Here is a 22,514-nt window from a genome sequence, read left to right as displayed (position 1 = left end):
TGTTTCGAGAACAGATTTTTTTTTAATGGTGATCCACTTACCCCACCATGGTGGGGCAAGTGGATCATTTGACGCAAATTTTTAAGTCTCTCATACTCAATACATAACAATCAGAAAAATCGAAATAATTTACGATTTGAAGTATAATAGTCCCTTATTTGTTATCCACAGAAAAAAGTTTGAGTTACATTATTCACGTTAGCTGTACATAACAATGAAGTTAACTATTGATTTTTCTGTATCCACTTACCCCACGGTACCTTAACTAATTAGATCGTTATTACGATTTCTTATAAATTCATAAATTCATTTACAGCAGCAATTTCTTATAAATTCATAAATTCATTTACAGCAGCACGCCACTTTTGCACTTATCACTCTTCTCCCAATCTTTTCTATACCTGAGGCTAACTGACATCATTTGCTAAGTTTGACGTGAACGATGACCATAGTTAGTCAATGCAGATCGGTTTGATGTGGAGCGCCGACCGAGGGGTCGTGACAAAAATCAAAGATCACTTCCTGTACTGCCGTTCTACGCATATTTGTCCCGCGGTACATAAGGTTTACATAGAACATGGGACAAGTAGGCGTAGAAGGGCACTATAACTTACCTTGCCAAATTTTCCAAATTTTACGCGTGCCAACTGTAACTGGCAGCAATGTACGTTCATGGACTCGAATCGAGTTGCTGTTAGCTCCTTACGTTACTTGACGTAAGGAGGATAAATTATGACGCTGTGTTTAAAAATAGGAAAGATCTATTTAATATTTATTCTAGTTAGGCTAGTTCGTACAAAAAATGGGAATTGCATTTAAAGTTGTCTGAAATATTTATTATTCATCGTAGAGCTCTGTAGTTTTGGTGTAGAATGATGTGGGATTGACGGTGTTTTAGGTTATCAAACGTGGAGAGTGGAGATCGTACACGTTGTCAATCGGGGGACAATGTGTAGCCGAAGGTGGGCCCCAGTCATGCAAGCCACTTGAGTTTGCCAGTCTGTGTGTTAAACGGTGAGCGATACTGAAACCTCCACTACCTTCCAGCTGTGTGAGAACGATTATAACCTGTGCGAAAAAAATATTTAAATGGATATGCTGTATTAATTTTGATATAAGATATCATTTACCTGTCGTTGCAAAGGAGGTACAGAGTCGATCGTCTTCAACTCTCCCCTGGTGGATACTACATTGTAGCTTTCTTGGCAGTCACATTTTACGTGAATCCATTTGTTCTCGTGTCTATTTTCTACCATTACAACAAGACCTGCCCAACCCTAGAAAGATGAGAAGCGAAGCGATATCATACAAGCCTAAAATTGGATAAGTGTCGCATTACCTTCGTAAGATAATAAGCCGTCATGCCTTCACGACCCTCGTGTCTCTGACCCTTAGTTAATGTAAGGCTGATTATGGCATCGGCCAGAAGATACGGAGGAGGAGTTATTTGTTCGACTAATAATTTTTTTGAGCTGTGGATTGCTAAAACGCATTGTGGATATAACGAGGGATCGTCGATTCCCGTGTGCCAATGATTAAATGCAAGGCAAACCAGGAGATAGAGGTCTCTCTCTAGCATTTTATGGCATCCTACAAAACCACGAACCTACGAATGAGAAAGACAAAAACATTTGGACAATTGGCACATTTTTTGTCAACAGTGAAATAACCCTACCTGTCTCTTACTATGCTCAACAAGTCTTCCTACTTCAGGTTTCGCTGGATTTCTGGTTCTAAATACTACAACGCACAGGTCTAGCTGAGACCTTTGAGATTTTTCAGAGTTCCTGCATGAAATAAAATAATTAATGAATAGTAGATAAATTGTATTAGCTAACTAAATAAAACTGCAGCTGCCTTACCTTTGTCCTTCTTGAAATAGCGTGAATTCCGCTTCAGTTGGCTCAAGAACGGTAAGAAGAACACAAGACAATGCGCACAATGGCTGCAAGGTTCCAAGTAATCGAACTTCATTCCAGTTACTGCGAACCTTGCATATGTCGATGCAATCAAAATATCTAAAGCACGACATGTTAGATTGCTTACAATGTATGTATAATAATCATGGTGCTCCCCTGTCCGTTATTATCAGAAAAAAGCTCCTTCAAATCTGTGCTCACCACTCGTTTTCTATAGCTAAGCTGCGTGGCTGGGCAAAATTTAAAATAAAAATTGTAGGGAACCCGTCTACGATTGATCTGGTCTTCACCGACTCTAGTCATCTTTGTAGCCAACTGATTACTTATGCTGATTTTGATTCTGATCATGTCCCTGTTACATTTCAAATATCCCATGAAGCGATTCTCAATCCTATCAGCTCCACTTTTAATTATTTTCGAGCCGACTAGAATATATATGAAACATATATTGACTCATATATTCTTTACAAACTTGATATTGACAATGCTCTTGAAACTTTAACAAATTCCATTGTTGAAGCCAGGAGCATTGCAATTCCAAAATGTGAAGTAAAATTTGAATCCGTGATTATAGACGACGATCTTATACTCTTGATCCGTCTTAAAAACGTGAGAAGAAGGCAATTTCAACGCACTCGCGATCCTGCTATTAAAATTATATGGCAGGGTTTGCAGAAAGAAATTAAAAAACGATTTTCACAATTAACAAACAAAAATTTTGAAAATATTTTTTTTTTTTTTCAATTGGACCCTGCCTCTAAACCCTTTTGGAAATTATCTAAAATTTTGAAAAAACCTCAGAAGCCAATACCGGCATTGAAAAAGGAAGACAAACTTTTACTAGTTAATTGCGAAAAAGCTCAAAAACTTGCTATGTAGTTTGGAAGCGCGCACAATTTTAATTTAGGACTCCTGGGAGACTGATTTGGAAGAAGTGAGAACTATTATAAAAAAAATCAAAAATATGAAAGCTGCTGGCGATGATGGAATTTTCTTCATCATCATTAAGAAACTTCCAGAAAGTATTTCATTCTTAGTTGATATATTTAACAAATGTTTCCAGTTGGCATATTTTCCTGACAAATGGAAAAATGCTAAGGTTGTACCAATTTTGAAACCAGTCAAAAATCCTGCATCATCCAATCAGTTTGCTTTCTTCCATCAGTAAACTTTTTGAAAAGGTCATTTTGAACAAAATGATGGTCCACATCAACGAAAATTCCATTTTTGCCGAACAATTCGCATTCCGCCTTGGACATCCGACCACTCATCAACTTTTACGTGTAACGAATTTGATCCGTTCCAACAAATCTGAAGGATATTCTACCTGGTCTTGCTTTTCTAGATACAGAAAAGGCATTTGACAGTGTTTGGCGTAAAGGCTTGATCATACAATTAAAAAAACTTTTATTTTCCAACATACATTGTTAGAATAATTCAAAGTTATCTGTCAAATCAAGGTTTGGAAAATATAACGATCATTGACACACGAGCCATAATTTCATCCTATTTATCCGCCTGCATTCATACAACACGCATGACATTTATCGTTCGTGGAAGATAACGAGCCATGATCTAAAACAAGTCAGACACACACCATCCACACTGTTTGGCGCTGATCATTGTTAGTCAACACTTGTAACATTCGCTGACCCACTCTCATTCTGATCAAGAAACAGTTCAATGATCCAATAGATAATAAATTATAATAATAGATAATTAGGTTGTTAAAGGCTGCTTAACCAGAAAATATAATAGTTATTGCCAAATTGCCAATTGTATTTATATTTTGAATCACCCGAATGGCTCGATACCGTTGTAGTCTGTGAGAGCTGCTCTTGAACGCTTTCGTGCCACGTACCAAACGAGAGAGTGAATGTTTACATTCATATGGCTCTCCAATTGCGATGTGCCACGAACTGTTATGTAACAACGTTAAGTACCAGCGCTCCGAATATGGTTCGATCGGCTTATTCGGATCAAACACTGTGTCAAATCGTACACTTCAGGTTAATTATCAGAACTCCAGATCTGAAAGACTGACTGTAAGAGCTGGTGTTCCTCAAGGCAGTATTTTGGGACCAATATTATACAATATTTTCACATCTGACTTACCTGAGTTACCTCAGGGATGTCAATAATCTTTAATCCGCTAAAGGACGAAGCCTGCGTGTCATCTGTAGTAGACTGCAAACAAGTTTGAATATTTGGGACCAATATTATACAATATTTTCATATCTGACTTACCTGAGTTACCTCAGGGATGTCAATAATCTTTAATCCGCTAAAGGACGAAGCCTGCGTGTCATCTGTAGTAGACTGCAAACAAGTTTGAATATTTTTTCTTCATACTTGCTAAAATGGAAGATTTCCCCTAATGTTTTCAAAACTCAACTTATAATAGGGAGCTGGATCCTATTCTTGGCACTTTGATTCACTTCGGCAGTGGGGTTTTTTGAAAGCTACAGAACTAATTTTTGGCCACAATATGCGTCGTACTGATGTGCTCCTTATAGCAAAATTTCAGACGATTCGGCTGGAAAAAACCCCATGCCAAAGTGAATCATGGAAGTGCCCAAGTGGTTCTGCACCCTATTCCCACATAAACTAAAAGCTCTTTATTTGAAACCTTCAAGTAGACATGTCACGTTGAGAGGGGTTTCAATAAATTGGTCAGATGAAGTTAAGTATCTAGAGCTCATGCTAGATAAAAATTTAACTTTCAGAAATCACATTGGAGGCATTCAAGCCAAATGTAACAAATATGTAAAATGTCTCTATCCCCTTATTAATAGAAAATCAAAACTTTGTCTTAAGAACAAGCTTTTGATTTCATTTTATTCCATACCCTGCTACCCATAACCGAAAACTTAAATCTGAAAGTATTATTTGACGTCTTTTTTCGCTTTTATATACAACACGAATTGCATGTAAAATCATCTGAACCGTGAGTACATCTGTTCACCAAACTACCCAGAACATTGTGCTACAAAAACTAATTTGGTTACATAATGAAATTGGCTCCGTAATGCCTTATAGCACTTGAGCCCATGAAACATCAGTTAATTGTGGAAGACATTTGCGGCATGTAGGTGCAATGTGTCATTGAAAACATTTGAACATACTTGACGGTATTAATTAGGCATTTACCTACTTAAATTAGTGTTTTAAAGGTTTCACCTCCAAAAGGGTGTAACTCCTTATTTTGTTGATCTTCTCATTCAAAACTCCACCTAGACTAGAATTTACAAATAACTTTATAAATCAACTTTGAATCAAATTTTAATGGTATATTTCTTCTGAAAATCACGGTCAATAAAAACCCTTTTAAATATCTTAAATTTCCTTTGAATTTTTGGACTTATACATTTTTTTTATTTTGCCCAGACATGCAGCTTAGCTATAGAAAACGGCTGGTAAGTACAGATTTGATGGAGATTTTTTTTCTGATAATAACGGGCAGGGGAGCACCGTGATAATATGTTCTAACTAACTTGAGCACATCTTCAAATGATATCCAAAATACTCCTTCGGATCCTCCGTGAGGCATTAAGACATCTCGTAGCTCTTCGGTCCAGAGGGGAGAATCGTCTGACCAATCACCTGAAACAATTATAGTGTACTTTCATGATCATAGGTTTCTTTTGAATCCCTTATATCACATACCTTGCCAAGAGTAATGACCCCATGGATTACGCAACTTCAACAATCGGTTTCCTTGAATGTCCCTAACGTCTAATACTGAATATGCATGGCGTGGGCGAAGTCCTTTTCTTTGGTACTCATCTTCATCCACTTTCATGTTTCCTCCACCACAGCTGGCGCCCATTAGAAATTTAACAAGCCTTGAACTCAGTAGCTGCGCCCATATTAAGTCCCTATCGAGATCATCTTCACTGGGTAATGGAATAGAACTAGGTTGTAAGGGTATGCTTTCACATGGTGCGCCCGTTAAAGTAGCTAAACCTTCTATTGCTCTACCAGAGACAAGCGCTTCGTAACAGCCATGAATTTTTGCGACTGCTTTCTCTATTATAGGAACCCATAGTTGTTTCCGTTTAGCTTGGGAATAAACTAAGTGTCCTTTTTTATCACAAGGTAGTAGATCATCTACCAATACTGTTGTCCATTTGCCGTCTTTACAAAGCCTCACTTGATACGCTCCCTGAGGGCACATGTCTTTAGTAACCAAGACTTCTCGAACGAGGTCTTCTCTTTCTGCTAAAACTGCTAGCGCACTCAGTAGCCAGCAATTACCCAATACACCTTGACAAATATCCGAAGGTAGTGGTGTTCGAAAAACGGCCCAAGGCGGAAAATTCCCTCCGTCACAGCTGATTTCATGAGGTCGCAGCCATTGTACAACTGGATTAGCTTCTATATTGGATGTTGGATTATAGTACAGGCTTTTTGTTGCTGGCGGAAATGAATCGTCTACAAAGAGCTCGCTGTTTTCCTTGCAATATTGAATAATGTTTATCCATTTGCTGAGTGCTGCAGATTCTTCAATTTGCCTTAGATTCTCCATTAGTTTACTCTCATGCTTCAAAATATCACTATTTACATTGATTGAACACGCAATATCCTTGGTAATTAGCCGATGACTAGAACATATATCACAAACTACACTTGCAGAAGAGTTTTCGAACGTACAAGCTGGACAATGCCAGGTTTTTTCGTTAGATCGGTTTTTGTCACCTTCTGCGCTGTAGTTGCACGTCTTAGTCATTAAACTTCCTGTGCTGTGACGCTTTGGTACTGCTCCTGAATTGACCGTTTTGTCAGATTTAGGTGATGGACAACGAGATAGTCTTGCGACACAAGGAGTTGCTAGATGGCTTTGTGCTTGACCTATGAGAAAAGAAAAAAAAAAACAGATTAACCAATAACATTGCGAAACACGGTTTTGTCTCAAGCACCAAAATACCGCTATTTACTAAATTAAGGGTTGCTGAGTCCATTGCCGTTTTCAGAAATATCATGGCACGTCTAGTTTTTGAGATATTGACTGTTGAAAATGCAAAATTTGACTGTTTCAGCCAACTTGCATGCAAGTTTGTCAACTTGTACGGCAATTTATTTGCTCAATTTGTCCCAGAATTCAAACTTCATGTATTAAACAATAATTATCAACAGAGTTCATAATATTTTTGATGGTAAAATGTTATTTTTTGGTGGTTCAGAAAAGTATTGTATTATGCCATATAAGAGAAACGAAAAATTTTATATGAAGACTGCAAGCATGTTGAAAAAAATCGATTTAAACTGAATTTTATCGTGAAATTTCAACTGATTTGTATCTAAATTGAAAGTTCAAGTCCTATTTAGCATGCTTGGTAGATTGTATCACAAAAAAGTTTGAAAAACCATACTTGAAATTTCATGTAAACATCAATAAAACCAGTGTTTTATACAACTTTGGTGACCTGTAGCCAAAAATTGTGACGTGCTGGAACATTTCTGAGCACGGCATCAGATTCAGCGACCCAAAATCTACTAGAGACACATAATTTGATCCTTGAGACACGCAAAAGTTTCATTTTTGTTACACTGTGTAATCATTGAATTTCTTCTTCATGGTATATGGTTTCGATGCTAGTAATGGACCCCTTAGTAGCTTACATTCATTCTCGACGCAATGATATCTCAAACGGACATACGTTTTCGATTTTTTCAGCGAAATACACATTTGGAAAACTGTTGTCCGAATGCCTATTATGGACCGTCCCGGGGTCCATAAAAGGAGTGTTTATAAATTTGACGTTTCCTGTTATGGATCCTCCATTTGATTCTTATGTAATCCGGCTCGCTGCCGACGTGCCTATTATGAACCCACCTGGAAATGCTAATTATGGACCCTCTTGTGTGGTTTCATTTACTACGCAAGTGACATAATTTCAAAGAGGCATTTTTAAATTACCGAACATTGTCAAATTTGAAATTTGGGCCTAAAAGGTAAACTCAAACGTGTGCTAGAATAAGGGCATAAGCAGCATGATCGATTTCTCTTCTGTTAATAAAGGTGACAAGATGCGGGTTTGTTAGCATTTTGTCACCTCAGGAGGTTGAATATTGCATCACTGCCTAGCGTCCTGAAGTGAAAAAATGCTAATAAACCCGCATCTCGTCACCTTTATTTACAGAAGAGAGAATCGATGAAAAGAAATCGATCATGCGACTTACGCCGTTATTCTAGCACATGCTTGAACTGATTTGTGTTGTTCATTGAATTAATATCATTCAGTTTGACAACACCTAAAACATTTTTTGTAAATATCTACGTTTCTAATGAAATGTTGTATTTCTGTATTCTTACACTATTCTGAGGAATGGCGCCGTCCACAAATTACGTAACGCTCTAGAGGGAAAGGGGGCTTAAGCGTTACGGCTCATACAAAAATTTGAAATTTTTCATACAAAAAGCGTTACGGACGGGCTCAGCAAATTTTTAACGGATTCAAATGATCTATTGGCAGTATACTGGCACACATATATAGTTTCTAGAAGTGCCAAGAGGAAGTCGGAAATATCCCTGTGACCGGAGTTATTCCGGTAGGTCACTGGGTCAGGTCGGGTAAAAAAGGGCTATTTTTTGGGACATGCCAAGTTATCTTTATTTATTTGCAACTAGTGGTCCCGGCAAACTTCGTCTTGCCATCAAGTAGACTGTTGAAAACCGCTATGAATCGTCCCATACAAAATGACAGTTCCGTTCAGTCCCGTTTCTCCTACTTTGCCGGTGAACATCCTGAAACTTTTATACACACAAACACGTCGGAACCCTTGACGAACAATATGGGGGAAGAATTATCCAAATCCGTTGCCTCGTTCGTGAGCCATTTCGTGACATACAAACACCATTCCATTTTTATTTATATAGATGACAATCATTTTAATTTGCATTAATCATTTAGATCTGATATTCAACATTATAAATGAAGAGTTTTGCACCGTTTAAAATATATCGGAAGTGGTCACTCGGACTTGATGCCCGGAAGAACCGGCTATAGATTTGTTGGATACTAAACCGTTTCAATTCTCAAAAAGTAGAAATCGAACATAATTGTGCACTAAAATGCGTTCCCATAGGCCTGGCACAGATGTTTAGATACAAATTGGCCACTTTATCGCAAATCTGAAACGTCCCGGGACCCGAAATTAGTTATTTGAAGGATCAATCAAATGCAGGACTCATAGTTATCCAATTCAATCGTTCCTCAAAAGGTTTACACTAATGCAATTTTATTAAAATTCCGTGATATAGTGGCCGCATTATAACCGATTCTGGAAATTATCTGTGACTTGAAATTTGCCTACCCCCAGGGGCACAAAGGCCCAGTACACCGGAATAAGTCCGGCCACAGGATTATTTCCGAGTTCCTCTGGTCACTTCTAGAAACTAGATATGTGTGCCTGTATACTGACAAAAAATCATTTGAACTCGTTAAGAATTCGCTGAGCGGTGAGAGTTTTGGTATTTTTGCTTTCACTCAGGCCTATAAGGGTTAATATAACAGGTCTATATATTTATATCATAGTCCTATCCTTCGGAAAATTTCCGTATTTTCTACTTCGAAGGGAACCGTTCGGAAGTCTGGTTCTGGCTACATAATGATGATGGAAAAAATTCCAAATGGTATTCTAAAATGCTGAAAACACAAGATTGATATTGATGCTGTAAAAAATCCAAAACGTGAGTGTCCAAAGTAGCTCCCGGAATCAAAATTAGCTCCATCTGACGGTATGCTCAACAGTGCGTTCACGTGAAAGACTTAATCAGTGATCCAGAAATTCTTACCTGGGTTTGTTATGTTTCTTTGAGATTTGCATGCTCCACAAATATTGTCAGTTAAAGAATTTTTCAGTGTACATTTCCCACAGGACCAAAATTCTCCTTTCTTAAGTGTTGTTTCTTCTATGCTAGAAATACTACGCAATTTTGATCCACCACAAGCCGCACACGCTAACGCTGTCGGTGCATTAACTAAGGTACATTTTTTACATGTCCAGTCTTTATCCTGCATCGTTTTTGCTAAAAAAAAAGAAAACATTATTTTTGTTTGGAGATTAGTTGGATCAATTGGGATCAATATTTATCGGAATAGTAAATAGCTGCAATACTCGGTGAAACGATTCCAATAAATAAGTAGCCAATTTATTCTGTTTTACAGTACATGCTAAAGCTTAATTTTGATCTCAATTTATCATGTGATTGTTATCAACTCGGCCATAGTATCACTACATTAGGTTATCATAACTTATGACCGCAGTATCAAAACCAGAATAACTTTATTTATTTATTTATTTAAGTTTACATCAACAGACTACCTAGTCCCAATGATATAAAAATAAAAAAAAAATACATACCACGTTAACAAAACAAATGTGTCAAAACATTAAAATCAAAAAAGGTCAAAATCGTAAAACATTTCAAACTTAAAATATGTCTTCAGTTCTTCCGGCAACTTTAATATATTTGGGGAAAACTACTCACATGTGGCAGCATAATCATCGTCTAAATCTTGTTCTCCAGTTGCTATCGGTACTTTAACTATCGCCGGGATTTCGTTAAATCCTGAGATAGATCTCAGTGACGGCTGAGGAAAATCCGTGTCCTTAATTCCCATGAAATCGTTCTCGTTGCGGTAATCTGCAAATTATTGTAGAAAGTAAGGAAACCGTAGAATCAAGGGCAAATGATAGCCTATCCAGAAATAAAAAAAGTTTTTTTTTGTTCAAACAATTTAAACTTGGTCCAATAACAGAACATTATAGGGTAATTTTTATTAACCCGTAGAATACTGGGTGGCGTAGTAGAGTTCGGATATCATCGAGAAGACGTGTAAAGTAAATTTTACTTCAATGCGGGTTTTAAACCAACAATGAAGTAAAATTGAGTTCCGATATTTGCAAGACCTTTTAAAGCCGTTCAATAAATAGTTTGTCGAACGGCGGTTCCCTGTTTCTCAACCTAAAGGGCTGAAACTAGAAAACATTTGTGATCAATCCTAAAAACGGAATGGCGAAATTTCATTAAAAACAGCTTGACAGCTTGAACAATTTTGAATAAAATTAATATTAGACTTAATTTGGATATGCATGTGTGTGTGTGTGTGTGTGTGTGTGTGTGTGTGTGTGTGTGTGTGTGTGTGTGTGTTTTTTTTTTTTTCATGCATCTCTAGGAGTTAAAAAAATCTTCTTAAGACTGGCCTGTATTTGTTCATGCTCATGCCACTGTGTATGGTTTGGCACTGTGTGGGATTCGCAATGGGGCGCCTACCCACTAAAAAACAGTCTCCTAGGTACACCGTCACCGTAAAGAATTCTTCTCCGGCACCACCTTGCGGTATTACTTCGAAGAAGAGGCGACACATGCTACGCGCACCCTTCATTAAGCCCTTCGGCTCCATCATTAATTTGTTAGTTCCATTATTAATTTGTTTCGCTTTCAGCGAATGCCAAGCCATGCTGAGCCCTTCGGCTCCCATTAATAAGTTGTTAGTATTCCTAGTTTGTGATCTAAACATGCCATAATCAGCCATTCGGCTCACGATACCATGGGTGCCAGAAACTCCCTGACGAAGGAAGTTCTCTCGGTGCTGGACGCGTGCCATTTAGCACTCCAGGTTCTCGCGCACTACTCGGATAGTCCCCGGCGGTGAATCTACCCTACCCCGACGAAGACTTCCCCGGAGGTGGAAGTTCTTCCGGTACCGATGCTGCCCGGATAGGTGCCAAGGTCGATCCTGCGATTCCGGTTGGTGGATGACTTCCGGTTCACAGGTGCCCTGACGACCAATTTGGCAAGACAATACACACCGTCTTCAGCTCAAGGCTGCACAGACTGAACAATCACAAACATTAGGCAACGGACAACACGAAACACCCAGTAGCCCAATGATGAATTTTTCGTTTGACGAAAAGTTTCTACCGACTGGAGTGGGAATCGAACCCACACTTCATGGCACAATATGCCTTAACGACTGACGCCGCTAACCGCACGGCCACGAAGCCTACAACTTCCGGTGCTTTTCCACGATCTACTCGGTCCGGTCCCCGATCATGCATACCTACCGGTTGGGTGCCGAGGTCGGTTCGGCGATTCCGGTTGGAGACTGACTTCCGGTTTACCGGCACCTCAACGACCCAGAACCAGTACTGCGTCGCGTTCTGCTCGGTCTAGTCCCTGGCGGTGGATCTAGCCATTTAGCTCTCCAGCATTTGTGCGCGGCAGTATACGACCGGGCTACGAAACCCGACCCGAGTTGTCGCCGCGCGCACTTGCTTGTTCCTCCCTCCACTTCCGCTGAAGCAATGACATTATTTTCGTCACCGCCATGTTCACCGCGTTCCACATCACCTCATCGCTACACATTCTATCCACTACGTTGTCTACGGTTACGTCAGCACCGCAGACCGCTGTCATCTCGCTACGTTCCGCAGCAAAACGTGGACACTCGAAAATGACGTGTTCCGGCGACTCCTCTACGACTGGGCACTCAGCGCAGAGCGGCGACTCTGCGTGGCCGAACCTGTGCAGATATTTCTTGAAGCAGCCGTGACCTGACAAGAACTGCGTCAAGTGGAAGTTGACTTCTCCATGGGATCTGCTCACCCATTTCGCCAGATTTGGAATAAGGCGATAAGTCCACCTTCCCTTCTCAGTGGTATCCCACTCGCGTTGCCATTTCGCCATCGTGTCGGCTCGGGCAATCTTCCGGGCTCCTCCAGTACTACTAGCTTCGTAGCACTCCTTATCCTCTTCCAAAACGTAGCCGATAGGGGCCATTCCGGCAATCACGCATACTGCCTCCGAAGATATAGTTCGGTAGGCACTCGCTACCCGCATGGCCATCAGCCTATACGTGCTGCTAAGCTTGACTCGGTTCCTCTTCGTCTTCATTGCGGTTCCCCACGCCGGGCTAGCGTACCTCAGGATCGACGTAGCCACGCTAGACAATAGCCTCCGCTTACTGCTGCAAATCGCCGAGTTATTCGGCATGATCCTGGACAGCGCCGTGGCTGCCCTCGCTGCTTTCTCGCACGCGTAATCGACATGGCAGTTAAAGTTCAGCCGATCGTCGATCATTACGCCGAGGTGTTTTAGCTCCCGCTTTGAGGCTATGGTGTGTTCTCCCACTGTAATCTCAGCCTTTTGCACCACTTTTCGGTTGCTGATAAGCAACAGCTGTGTGTGTGTGTGTGTTTTTTTTTTTCATGCATCTCTAGGAGTTAAAAAAATCTTCTTAAGACTGGCCTGTATTTGTTCATGCTCATGCCACTGTGTATGGTTTGGCACTGTGTGGGATTCGCAATGGGGCGCCTACCCACTAAAAAACAGTCTCCTAGGTACACCGTCACCGTAAAGAATTCTTCTCCGGCACCACCTTGCGGTATTACTTCGAAGAAGAGGCGACACATGCTACGCGCACCCTTCATTAAGCCCTTCGGCTCCATCATTAATTTGTTAGTTCCATTATTAATTTGTTTCGCTTTCAGCGAATGCCAAGCCATGCTGAGCCCTTCGGCTCCCATTAATAAGTTGTTAGTATTCCTAGTTTGTGATCTAAACATGCCATAATCAGCCATTCGGCTCACGATACCATGGGTGCCAGAAACTCCCTGACGAAGGAAGTTCTCTCGGTGCTGGACGCGTGCCATTTAGCACTCCAGGTTCTCGCGCACTACTCGGATAGTCCCCGGCGGTGAATCTACCCTACCCCGACGAAGACTTCCCCGGAGGTGGAAGTTCTTCCGGTACCGATGCTGCCCGGATAGGTGCCAAGGTCGATCCTGCGATTCCGGTTGGTGGATGACTTCCGGTTCACAGGTGCCCTGACGACCAATTTGGCAAGACAATACACACCGTCTTCAGCTCAAGGCTGCACAGACTGAACAATCACAAACATTAGGCAACGGACAACACGAAACACCCAGTAGCCCAATGATGAATTTTTCGTTTGACGAAAAGTTTCTACCGACTGGAGTGGGAATCGAACCCACACTTCATGGCACAATATGCCTTAACGACTGACGCCGCTAACCGCACGGCCACGAAGCCTACAACTTCCGGTGCTTTTCCACGATCTACTCGGTCCGGTCCCCGATCATGCATACCTACCGGTTGGGTGCCGAGGTCGGTTCGGCGATTCCGGTTGGAGACTGACTTCCGGTTTACCGGCACCTCAACGACCCAGAACCAGTACTGCGTCGCGTTCTGCTCGGTCTAGTCCCTGGCGGTGGATCTAGCCATTTAGCTCTCCAGCATTTGTGCGCGGCAGTATACGACCGGGCTACGAAACCCGACCCGAGTTGTCGCCGCGCGCACTTGCTTGTTCCTCCCTCCACTTCCGCTGAAGCAATGACATTATTTTCGTCACCGCCATGTTCACCGCGTTCCACATCACCTCATCGCTACACATTCTATCCACTACGTTGTCTACGGTTACGTCAGCACCGCAGACCGCTGTCATCTCGCTACGTTCCGCAGCAAAACGTGGACACTCGAAAATGACGTGTTCCGGCGACTCCTCTACGACTGGGCACTCAGCGCAGAGCGGCGACTCTGCGTGGCCGAACCTGTGCAGATATTTCTTGAAGCAGCCGTGACCTGACAAGAACTGCGTCAAGTGGAAGTTGACTTCTCCATGGGATCTGCTCACCCATTTCGCCAGATTTGGAATAAGGCGATAAGTCCACCTTCCCTTCTCAGTGGTATCCCACTCGCGTTGCCATTTCGCCATCGTGTCGGCTCGGGCAATCTTCCGGGCTCCTCCAGTACTACTAGCTTCGTAGCACTCCTTATCCTCTTCCAAAACGTAGCCGATAGGGGCCATTCCGGCAATCACGCATACTGCCTCCGAAGATATAGTTCGGTAGGCACTCGCTACCCGCATGGCCATCAGCCTATACGTGCTGCTAAGCTTGACTCGGTTCCTCTTCGTCTTCATTGCGGTTCCCCACGCCGGGCTAGCGTACCTCAGGATCGACGTAGCCACGCTAGACAATAGCCTCCGCTTACTGCTGCAAATCGCCGAGTTATTCGGCATGATCCTGGACAGCGCCGTGGCTGCCCTCGCTGCTTTCTCGCACGCGTAATCGACATGGCAGTTAAAGTTCAGCCGATCGTCGATCATTACGCCGAGGTGTTTTAGCTCCCGCTTTGAGGCTATGGTGTGTTCTCCCACTGTAATCTCAGCCTTTTGCACCACTTTTCGGTTGCTGATAAGCAACAGCTCCGTTTTTTGGTGGGCTATCACCAGTTTCTTCTCGTACATCCAGTTTTCGACTGCGTCCACTGCTTCTGTAGCGAGAACCTCCACCCTTTCCAGTGAGTCACCAATGACCACAAGCGTGATGTCGTCTGCAAATCCAACGATTTTGACGCCTGTTGGCAGCCTAAGCGTCAGCACTCCGTCGTACATAGCATTCCACAACGTTGGACCCAGGATAGAGCCCTGTGGAACTCCCGCATTTACCGACCTCGACTTCTGTCCTTCGCTAGTGCTGTAGCTCAAGACCCGGTTTTCGAAGTAGCTTCCTAGTATCTTGCACAGATAATCCGGAACCTTCATTTTATGTAACGCCACAGCAATGGCTTCCCAGCTTGCACTGTTAAAGGCGTTTCTCACATCTATCGTCACGACAGCACAGTAACGGTTACCTCTTCGTTTTTTTGTCCTTGCTTTGTCGGCAGTGTCAATCACTGTTTTGATGGCATCTACCGTTGACCTTCCTTTCCGGAATCCAAACTGCCACTCCGACAGTCCACGCTCTCCCTCAGTGAACGCCATCAGTCTATTGAGGATGATCCTCTCCAACAGCTTTCCGAGTGTGTCGAGCAAACATATCGGCCGAAACGAGCCTGGATCACCGGGGGGCTTACCCGGTTTCGGTAGCAGAACCAGTTTTTGCCTTTTCCACTGTGCTGGGAAATGTCCCTCATCTAAGCAGATCTGGAGTGATGTCCGGAACATATCGGGGTTGGCCGTGATAGCTGCTTTCAACGCTACGTTGGGGATACCATCAGGGCCAGGCGCTTTCTTCGGCTTCATTTTCTTGGCCGCCTCTATGAGCTCCTCATTGGTAATGATTGCTCTTTCTTCACCTTCCTGGCCATACGGTGTCGGTGGCCAGACCGTTGGCGCGTGTTGTGGGAACAACCCGTCGACGATAATCTGCAACTTCTCTGGGCATGTTTCAGCGGGTACGGCTGGACCACTGATCTTGGCCATCGCCACCCTGTATGCATCTCCCCACGGATTTGCATTGGCATCGCGACACAACTCCTTGAAGCACGTTCTCTTGCTCAGCGAAATTTCTCTTTTCAGATCGGCTTTCGCCGCCCTCAATGTTACTCTTCGCTCTTCCCTCTCACCATCGGTTTTAGCTCTTTGCATCCGTCTCCTGGCTTGGAGACATCTTTTGCGGAGGTTGCCAAGTGTCTCATTCCACCAGTATACCGGACGACGTCTGTATTTCAGCTCGACCTTCCGTGGCATGGCAATGTCGCATGCTCGTACCATCGCAGCCGTTAACTCCTCCGATCTCAAGTTCAGAACCTGCTCTTCTCTTCTGAGGGCTTCCACGAAGAGCTCTTCGTTAAAACGTTTCGTTTTCCACATCTGCTCATGAGGTGTACTCGCTCTCTGTGAGCATTGTGTTCTTCCACCAATTCTATACCGGACCTCCTGATGATCGCTATGAGTGTACCCATCGCAGACTCTCCAGTTCAGGCTTCCCGTCAACACAGGACTACAGAAAGTGATGTCGATTATTGATTCCCGGCCATCTCTACGGTAGGTGCTGGTTGTTCCTTCGTTACCCAAGTCTACGTCCAGCCTTGCCAGCGCTTCTAGTAGACTACGCCCTCTTGGGTTGGTGAGACGGCTGCCCCACTCAACTGCCCAAGCATTGAAGTCGCCAGCGATGACGACTGGTCTCCGGTCGGCTAGCTTATCGGTTAGCTCGTCCAGCATCTCGTTGAACTGGTCCAATGTCCAGCGGGGGGGTGCGTAGCAGCTGCACACGTACACCTCGTTAACCTTTGCAATAACGAAGCCTTCGTCCGCCTGGAACACTATTTCCTGGATAGGATACCTCCCCATCGTCCAGATTGCCGCTGTCTTCGCCTTATCAGCGATCCAGTTACCGTTTCCAGCTGGTACTCGATACGGCTCGGCAAGGATAGCTACGTCGCACTTCGATTCCGATACGGACTTCCACAGCAGCTGTTGCGCTGTGTCACAGTGGTTGAGGTTTAGCTGAGTTACCTCCACTGCGGTTTAGAATTTTTCGCTCGCTTGAAGGCCGGGCACTTAGGGCCTCCCGTCGCGTGTCTGTTGCGACTTTTGTCCTTGCAGATCAGGCACCTTTGCTTATTGTTGCAATCCTGCGCCTTGTGACCTTCGTCGCCACACCATCTACAGAGCTTACTTCTGTCTGGTCCTTCGCAGTTTCGTGCCAGGTGGCCGTATTCCAGGCACCTGTAGCATCCCTCCGGTCTCTGGGAGATCTTCAGTGGACATACTGAACAACCGACCCGAATTTTTCCGACTTCCAGCGCTTTGTTGGCTGCGTCTACTGGGAGCTTTATCGACGCCGGCTGTGTTCCAAGCGGTGCTCTTCTTAGCCGTACTGTCATCTGCACCGTTTCCAGATCGCACTGTTCCTTTATGGCGGTCCTCACTTCCTCTTCGGTGGTGATCCAATCCAGATCCCGCAATTGGAGTGTCACTTCAGGGCACATGGCTTTCACCTGCACCTTTTCGCCCATGACTCTCTCGGTTAGCTCTTTGTATGTCGAGCTTTTGTTCACCGAGTCTTTTTTTAGCTCGATGAGCATGTCTCCCGTCTGGGTGCGTCTGATCTTCTGAACGTCGGCACCAAACTCCTTTAGTTGAGGGTCCGTCCTCATGGCCCGCAAGACTTCAGCATAAGTGTCCTCGCTAGTTTTGACGACAACAGCTTCGCATTTTGCCTTCTTCCTGATTGGCCTTTGCTTTCTGGCACTCTCCTGTTTGCCTCTCTTCTTCTTGTTCCGGACCTCTTGCCATGGGATATCGCCGGGTCCCCCACTGAGCACTTCATCCGCCGGTTTTGGATTTGCATTTTTTCGGCTTCTTGGGTACAGCCTGTCTTTCGTCTCCTGGTGACGACCTTTGTCTTTTAGGGGTGAAACTTGGCGTAGTTCCTATTCCCGCTGACCTTTCTTTCCCCTTGCTATCTTTCCGAGGGGCTATGCCGGTTTTTGCCGGCTGCACTACCGCAGCTGCCAGGGCCTTTTTGGTCGCCGCTAACTCGGTTTCAACAGCATCAATCCTCTGCATCACTTTCCTCCAGTCCTTGACGGCGGATCCGAGGGTTCCTTGAATCCTTGCCACGAGGTCCTTAATGTCTTTGTGAACGTTGTGCCTCTTATCGACGAATTCCCGAAGCTCATCTACGACGGTTTTCGCCGCTCATAATATTTGCGTAATGTTCGACGAAAAATGTAAAGGTAACTTAGTTAACAACAAAAGAGTTTTATAGAAAGCCTCTCATTGTTAGAAAGGTCTTTTGAAAAGTTTTGCGTGATTTTCATTCGGAATGCAACACTTCACTAAGCTGAACCAGTTTGGAGTCCTCGTCTCATACAAAATCCGCTTGCTACTTCGTGATTTCAGATGCACTCATCTCAGAGATCAAGCATTGAGCCTCGTGACCTTTCCAATTTAGTTTTGCGAATTCCAAAGGAAATTCTACAGAAAATTCTGAAGGAAATTCTAGAGGAAATACTGAAGGAAATTCTAAAGGAAATTCCAACGGAAATTCCAGAGGGAATTACGAAGGAAATTCCAGTGGAAATTCCGAAAGAAATTCCAGAGAAAGTTCCGAAGGAAATTCCAGACGAAATTTCTCAGGAAATTCTAGAGGAAATTCCGAAGGAAATTCCAGAGGAAATTCTGAAAGAAATTCTAGAGAAAATTCTGAAGGAAATTCCAGAGAAAATCCCGAAAGAAATTCCAGAGATAATTTCGAAGAATATTCTAGGGGAAATACGGAAGGAAATTCCAAAGTAATTTCCGAATGAAATTCCAGAGGAAATTGCGAAGGAAATTCCAAAGGAAATTCCGAAGGAAATTCCAGAGGATATTCCGAAGGAAATTGCAGAGAAAATTCCGAAGGAAATTCCAGAGAAAATTCCGAAGAAAATTCCAGAGGAAACGAAAATTATAGAGGTACTTCCGAAGAAAATTCCGAAATAATTTCAAAGCTTCTAAAGAAATTCCAAATCAAATTCCGAATCAAATTTAGCATGAAACTCCAAAAGGAATTCCGAAGAAAACTCTAGAAGAAATTCCGAAGCAAATTGCAAAGTAAATTTCGACGAAAATAACGTAGAAAATTCCAAATCAAATCCCGAAGGTAGCTCCAAATGAAATTCCAAAGCAAATCCCGAAAGAAATTCCAAAGCAAATTCAAAAGGAAATTCCAGAAAAATAAATCCGAATGGATTTTTGAAGGATGTTCCAAAGCAAATTCCAAAGAAAACTCGGACGAAAATTGCGCAGAAAATTCCAAATGAAATTCCGAAGCCAGCTCTAAAAGAAATTGCAAAGGAAATTCCATAAGAAATTTCAAAGGAACTTCCGAAGCGAATTCCAAAGGAAATTCCGAAGGCAATTCCAGAAGAAATTCCAAAGGAAACGCCGAAGAAAATTTTGAAGAACTGAAGAAGGAAATTCCGAAAGTAATTCCAAAGAAATCCAAAATAACTTCCTGAAGCAACTTACTGAAAGAAATTCATGAAGAAATTCCAAAGGAAATTCTGAAGTAAATGAGATATGAAGTTCCGAAGAATACAAAGAAATTTTAAAGGATACTCCTAAGAAAATTCCGAAAAAACAATACGAAGGAAATTCCAAAGTAAATTCCGCGAAAATTCAACGGAAAACAGTCCAAAGGAAAAAATTCCAATCAATACTTCTAAATAAAATTTCGAAATCTCCATAGGAAATTCCAAAGGTTATTCCAAAGGAAATTCCGAGGAAACTCTATAACAAATTTGGAAGTAAACTTCAAACGAAATTCCGAAAGAAATTTCAAAGAGAATTTTGAAGGAAGTAATAAAGGAATTCCTAAGAAAATTCTGAAGAAAGTTTGATAAGTAGCCCCAAAGAAAACTGCAAAGGAATTTTAAAGGATACTCCTAAGGGAATTTCGACGGAAATTCCAAAGTTAATTCCGAAGGAAACTAAAAAAAATCCAACGGAATTTCCGAAGCAAATTTCAGAAGAAATTCTGACGAAAATTGCGTAGAAAATTCCAAAGGAAATTCCGAAAAAAACCCAAGGGAATTCCGAAGAAAAATCCGTGGAAAATTCCAAAGGAATTTCCGAAAACTCCATAGGAAATTCCATAAAAAAATTCAAAGCAAATTCCGAATGAAATTCAAAAAGGAATTTCTAAGGAAATTTCGAAGAAAAGATCACAGCTCCAAAAGAAATTCCAAAGGAAACTTCGATGGAATCTTTCGAAAATACAAGGGAAATCCCAAAAAAAAAATTGAAAAAAAAATGAATAAAATTGCAAAAGAAATTCTGAAGCACATTCCAAAGGACATTCCGACGACAATTCTGAAAAATATCCAAAGTATATTCAAAAGGGAATTTCTAAGGAAATTCCAAAGAAAATTCCAAAGCAAATCCCGAAGCAAATTGCAATGAAAAAAGGAAGTTAAAAGGAAATTTCGTAGAAAATTTCTAAGGAATTTTCTATGGAATATCCAAAGCAAATTTGTAAGGAAATTCTCAAGAAAACTCTGTGGAAATTCCAAAGAAAATTGTAAAGGAAATTTCTAAGAATATTCCGCAATAAATTTCAAACGTCCAAAAGAAATCCCAAATGAAATTCCGAAGAAAGCTCCAAAGAAAATTTCGAAGGAATTTCCAAAGTAAATTCCAATGCTTCGAAAGAAATTTCAAATAATATTTCGAATACAATTCTGAAGGAAGCTCCAAAGATAATAACACAGGAAATTCCGAAACAAACTCTAGAAGAAATTCGGAAGGAAACTCCAAAGCAAATTTCGAAGGAAACTCAAAAAGAAACTCCGAAGTAAATTTCGAAGAAAATTCCAATGAAAAGTTCAGAATGAAATTCCGGAGGACACTTCATAGGAAATTTCGAAGGAAATGCCACAGAAAATTCAAAAGGGCACTTCTAAAGATACCGAAGAAAATTCCACAGGATATTCCGAAGCAAATTCAGGATTAATTTCCGATTTTGATAAAAATTCCGTAGAAAAAAAAAGGAAATTTCGTAGAAAAGTCAAATAAAAATTTTTAAAAGGAATTTCGAAGGAAATTCCGATTAAAATTCAAAAGGAAACTCCAAAGAAAATTCCGTTGAAAACTCCAACGAAAAAATCCATATGAAATTCCGACGAAATTTCTTGAAGGAACTTTGTTACATCTTTGAAGAATAAACGAGAACTGATTGTCAAAACTTGAATTACCTACGTTGACACAACCGAATCGCGTGTACTATAGCAAGCAGAAGGCAACGTACTTTTGTTTCGGGAATGAAGGAGCCCAAGGCTGAGAATCTCTTGAAAATATAAACTAAACACTTTTGTTGCCCTTCATCGTCGCCCATCAAGCTATTGTCATAATTTGTATACGTCAAAAATTATTTCATTCCTTTTTTATCTGTATATTGATTATGGCAGTTAGAGTTGTGCTTCACTGAATTCACTGATGATTGGAACGTTTTATTTTAACTATTCAAAAGAAACCCTTAATGAAAATAGCTTAACGAAGAGTTGCATGCCAATGAAGAATCAAATAGTCAAATACAAACAAAGTTGATTTGTTAGATCTATTGAGAATATTTTACAAATTCAATGATCACCCTTATGCAAAACTGAGGACAATAGCCCCAATGAAATATCACATATTATACATTAACAGTGGCCTACGATGACATAGGAGATGTTTAATTACTCTTGTATTTACTATTCCATTCAAATACTCAATTTTTTTTTTAAAGAATCACCGTAATTGAATATAAGTGAGCCTTCCCAATGAAATATCACAACTCTAATGAAGGAAATGGCCTACGATGATGAAAGAGGTGATAAAATACTATTGTTTTTAATATCCCATTCAAATTATGATTTTTCGACAGAAAGGCCCACCGTAATGGAAAATAAGTGAACCAACCTAATAAAATACCACATATTAAATGTAGAAAATGGCTGACGATAATGTGAGAGATGTTCCAATACTATTGTCTTCAATATTCAATTAAAATTCTATTTTTTATTTTTTTTTATTTTTTAACAAAAAGGACCACCCTAATGGAAAGTAAATGAACCACCCTAATGAAATATCACATATCATATGCTTTCAGTGGCCAACAATCATATAGGATATGTTTCAATACTATTGCCTTGAATTTCTCAGCAATTGAATTCAAATCGTTCATTTCAAATTCAATTCTCTCCCCCAACTCAAAAATTTACTAAGTCCCAAAAGGTCGATTTTTTCAAAAAAAAATTTTTCCAAATAACACCAGATCTCGACGTTTCATGCATTTCTAAGACATCTGGCA

At 41.5% G+C, this 22,514-nt stretch overlaps 1 protein-coding gene across 4 annotated transcripts in view; it reads right to left on the bottom strand.

Moving 5' to 3' along the window:
• Positions 1–814: 814 nt before the first annotated feature.
• Positions 815–22,514, bottom strand: part of LOC5568545 (calpain-D) — a 68,663-nt gene continuing 46,963 nt past the window's right edge. For all 4 annotated transcript variants that reach the window (XM_021851886.1, XM_021851889.1, XM_021851894.1 and 1 more), the window contains 9 exons: positions 10,414–10,569; positions 9,718–9,951; positions 5,586–6,770; positions 5,414–5,522; positions 1,863–2,018; positions 1,676–1,787; positions 1,340–1,606; positions 1,131–1,277; positions 815–1,068 (listed from right to left, as the gene is read on the bottom strand). In XM_021851886.1, the coding sequence (XP_021707578.1) occupies positions 895–1,068; positions 1,131–1,277; positions 1,340–1,606; positions 1,676–1,787; positions 1,863–2,018; positions 5,414–5,522; positions 5,586–6,770; positions 9,718–9,951; positions 10,414–10,569 (2,540 nt within the window). In that variant the 3' untranslated portion in view covers positions 815–894. The remainder of the gene's footprint in view (positions 1,069–1,130; positions 1,278–1,339; positions 1,607–1,675; positions 1,788–1,862; positions 2,019–5,413; positions 5,523–5,585; positions 6,771–9,717; positions 9,952–10,413; positions 10,570–22,514) is intronic.

Source organism: Aedes aegypti, chromosome 1 (assembly GCF_002204515.2).
Source record: "Aedes aegypti strain LVP_AGWG chromosome 1, AaegL5.0 Primary Assembly, whole genome shotgun sequence".
In the NCBI taxonomy this organism is placed as follows: Eukaryota; Metazoa; Arthropoda; class Insecta; order Diptera; family Culicidae; genus Aedes; species Aedes aegypti.
The sequence above is the reverse complement of the archived record's forward strand: the minus strand, read 5'-3'. Positions and strand labels throughout refer to the sequence as shown.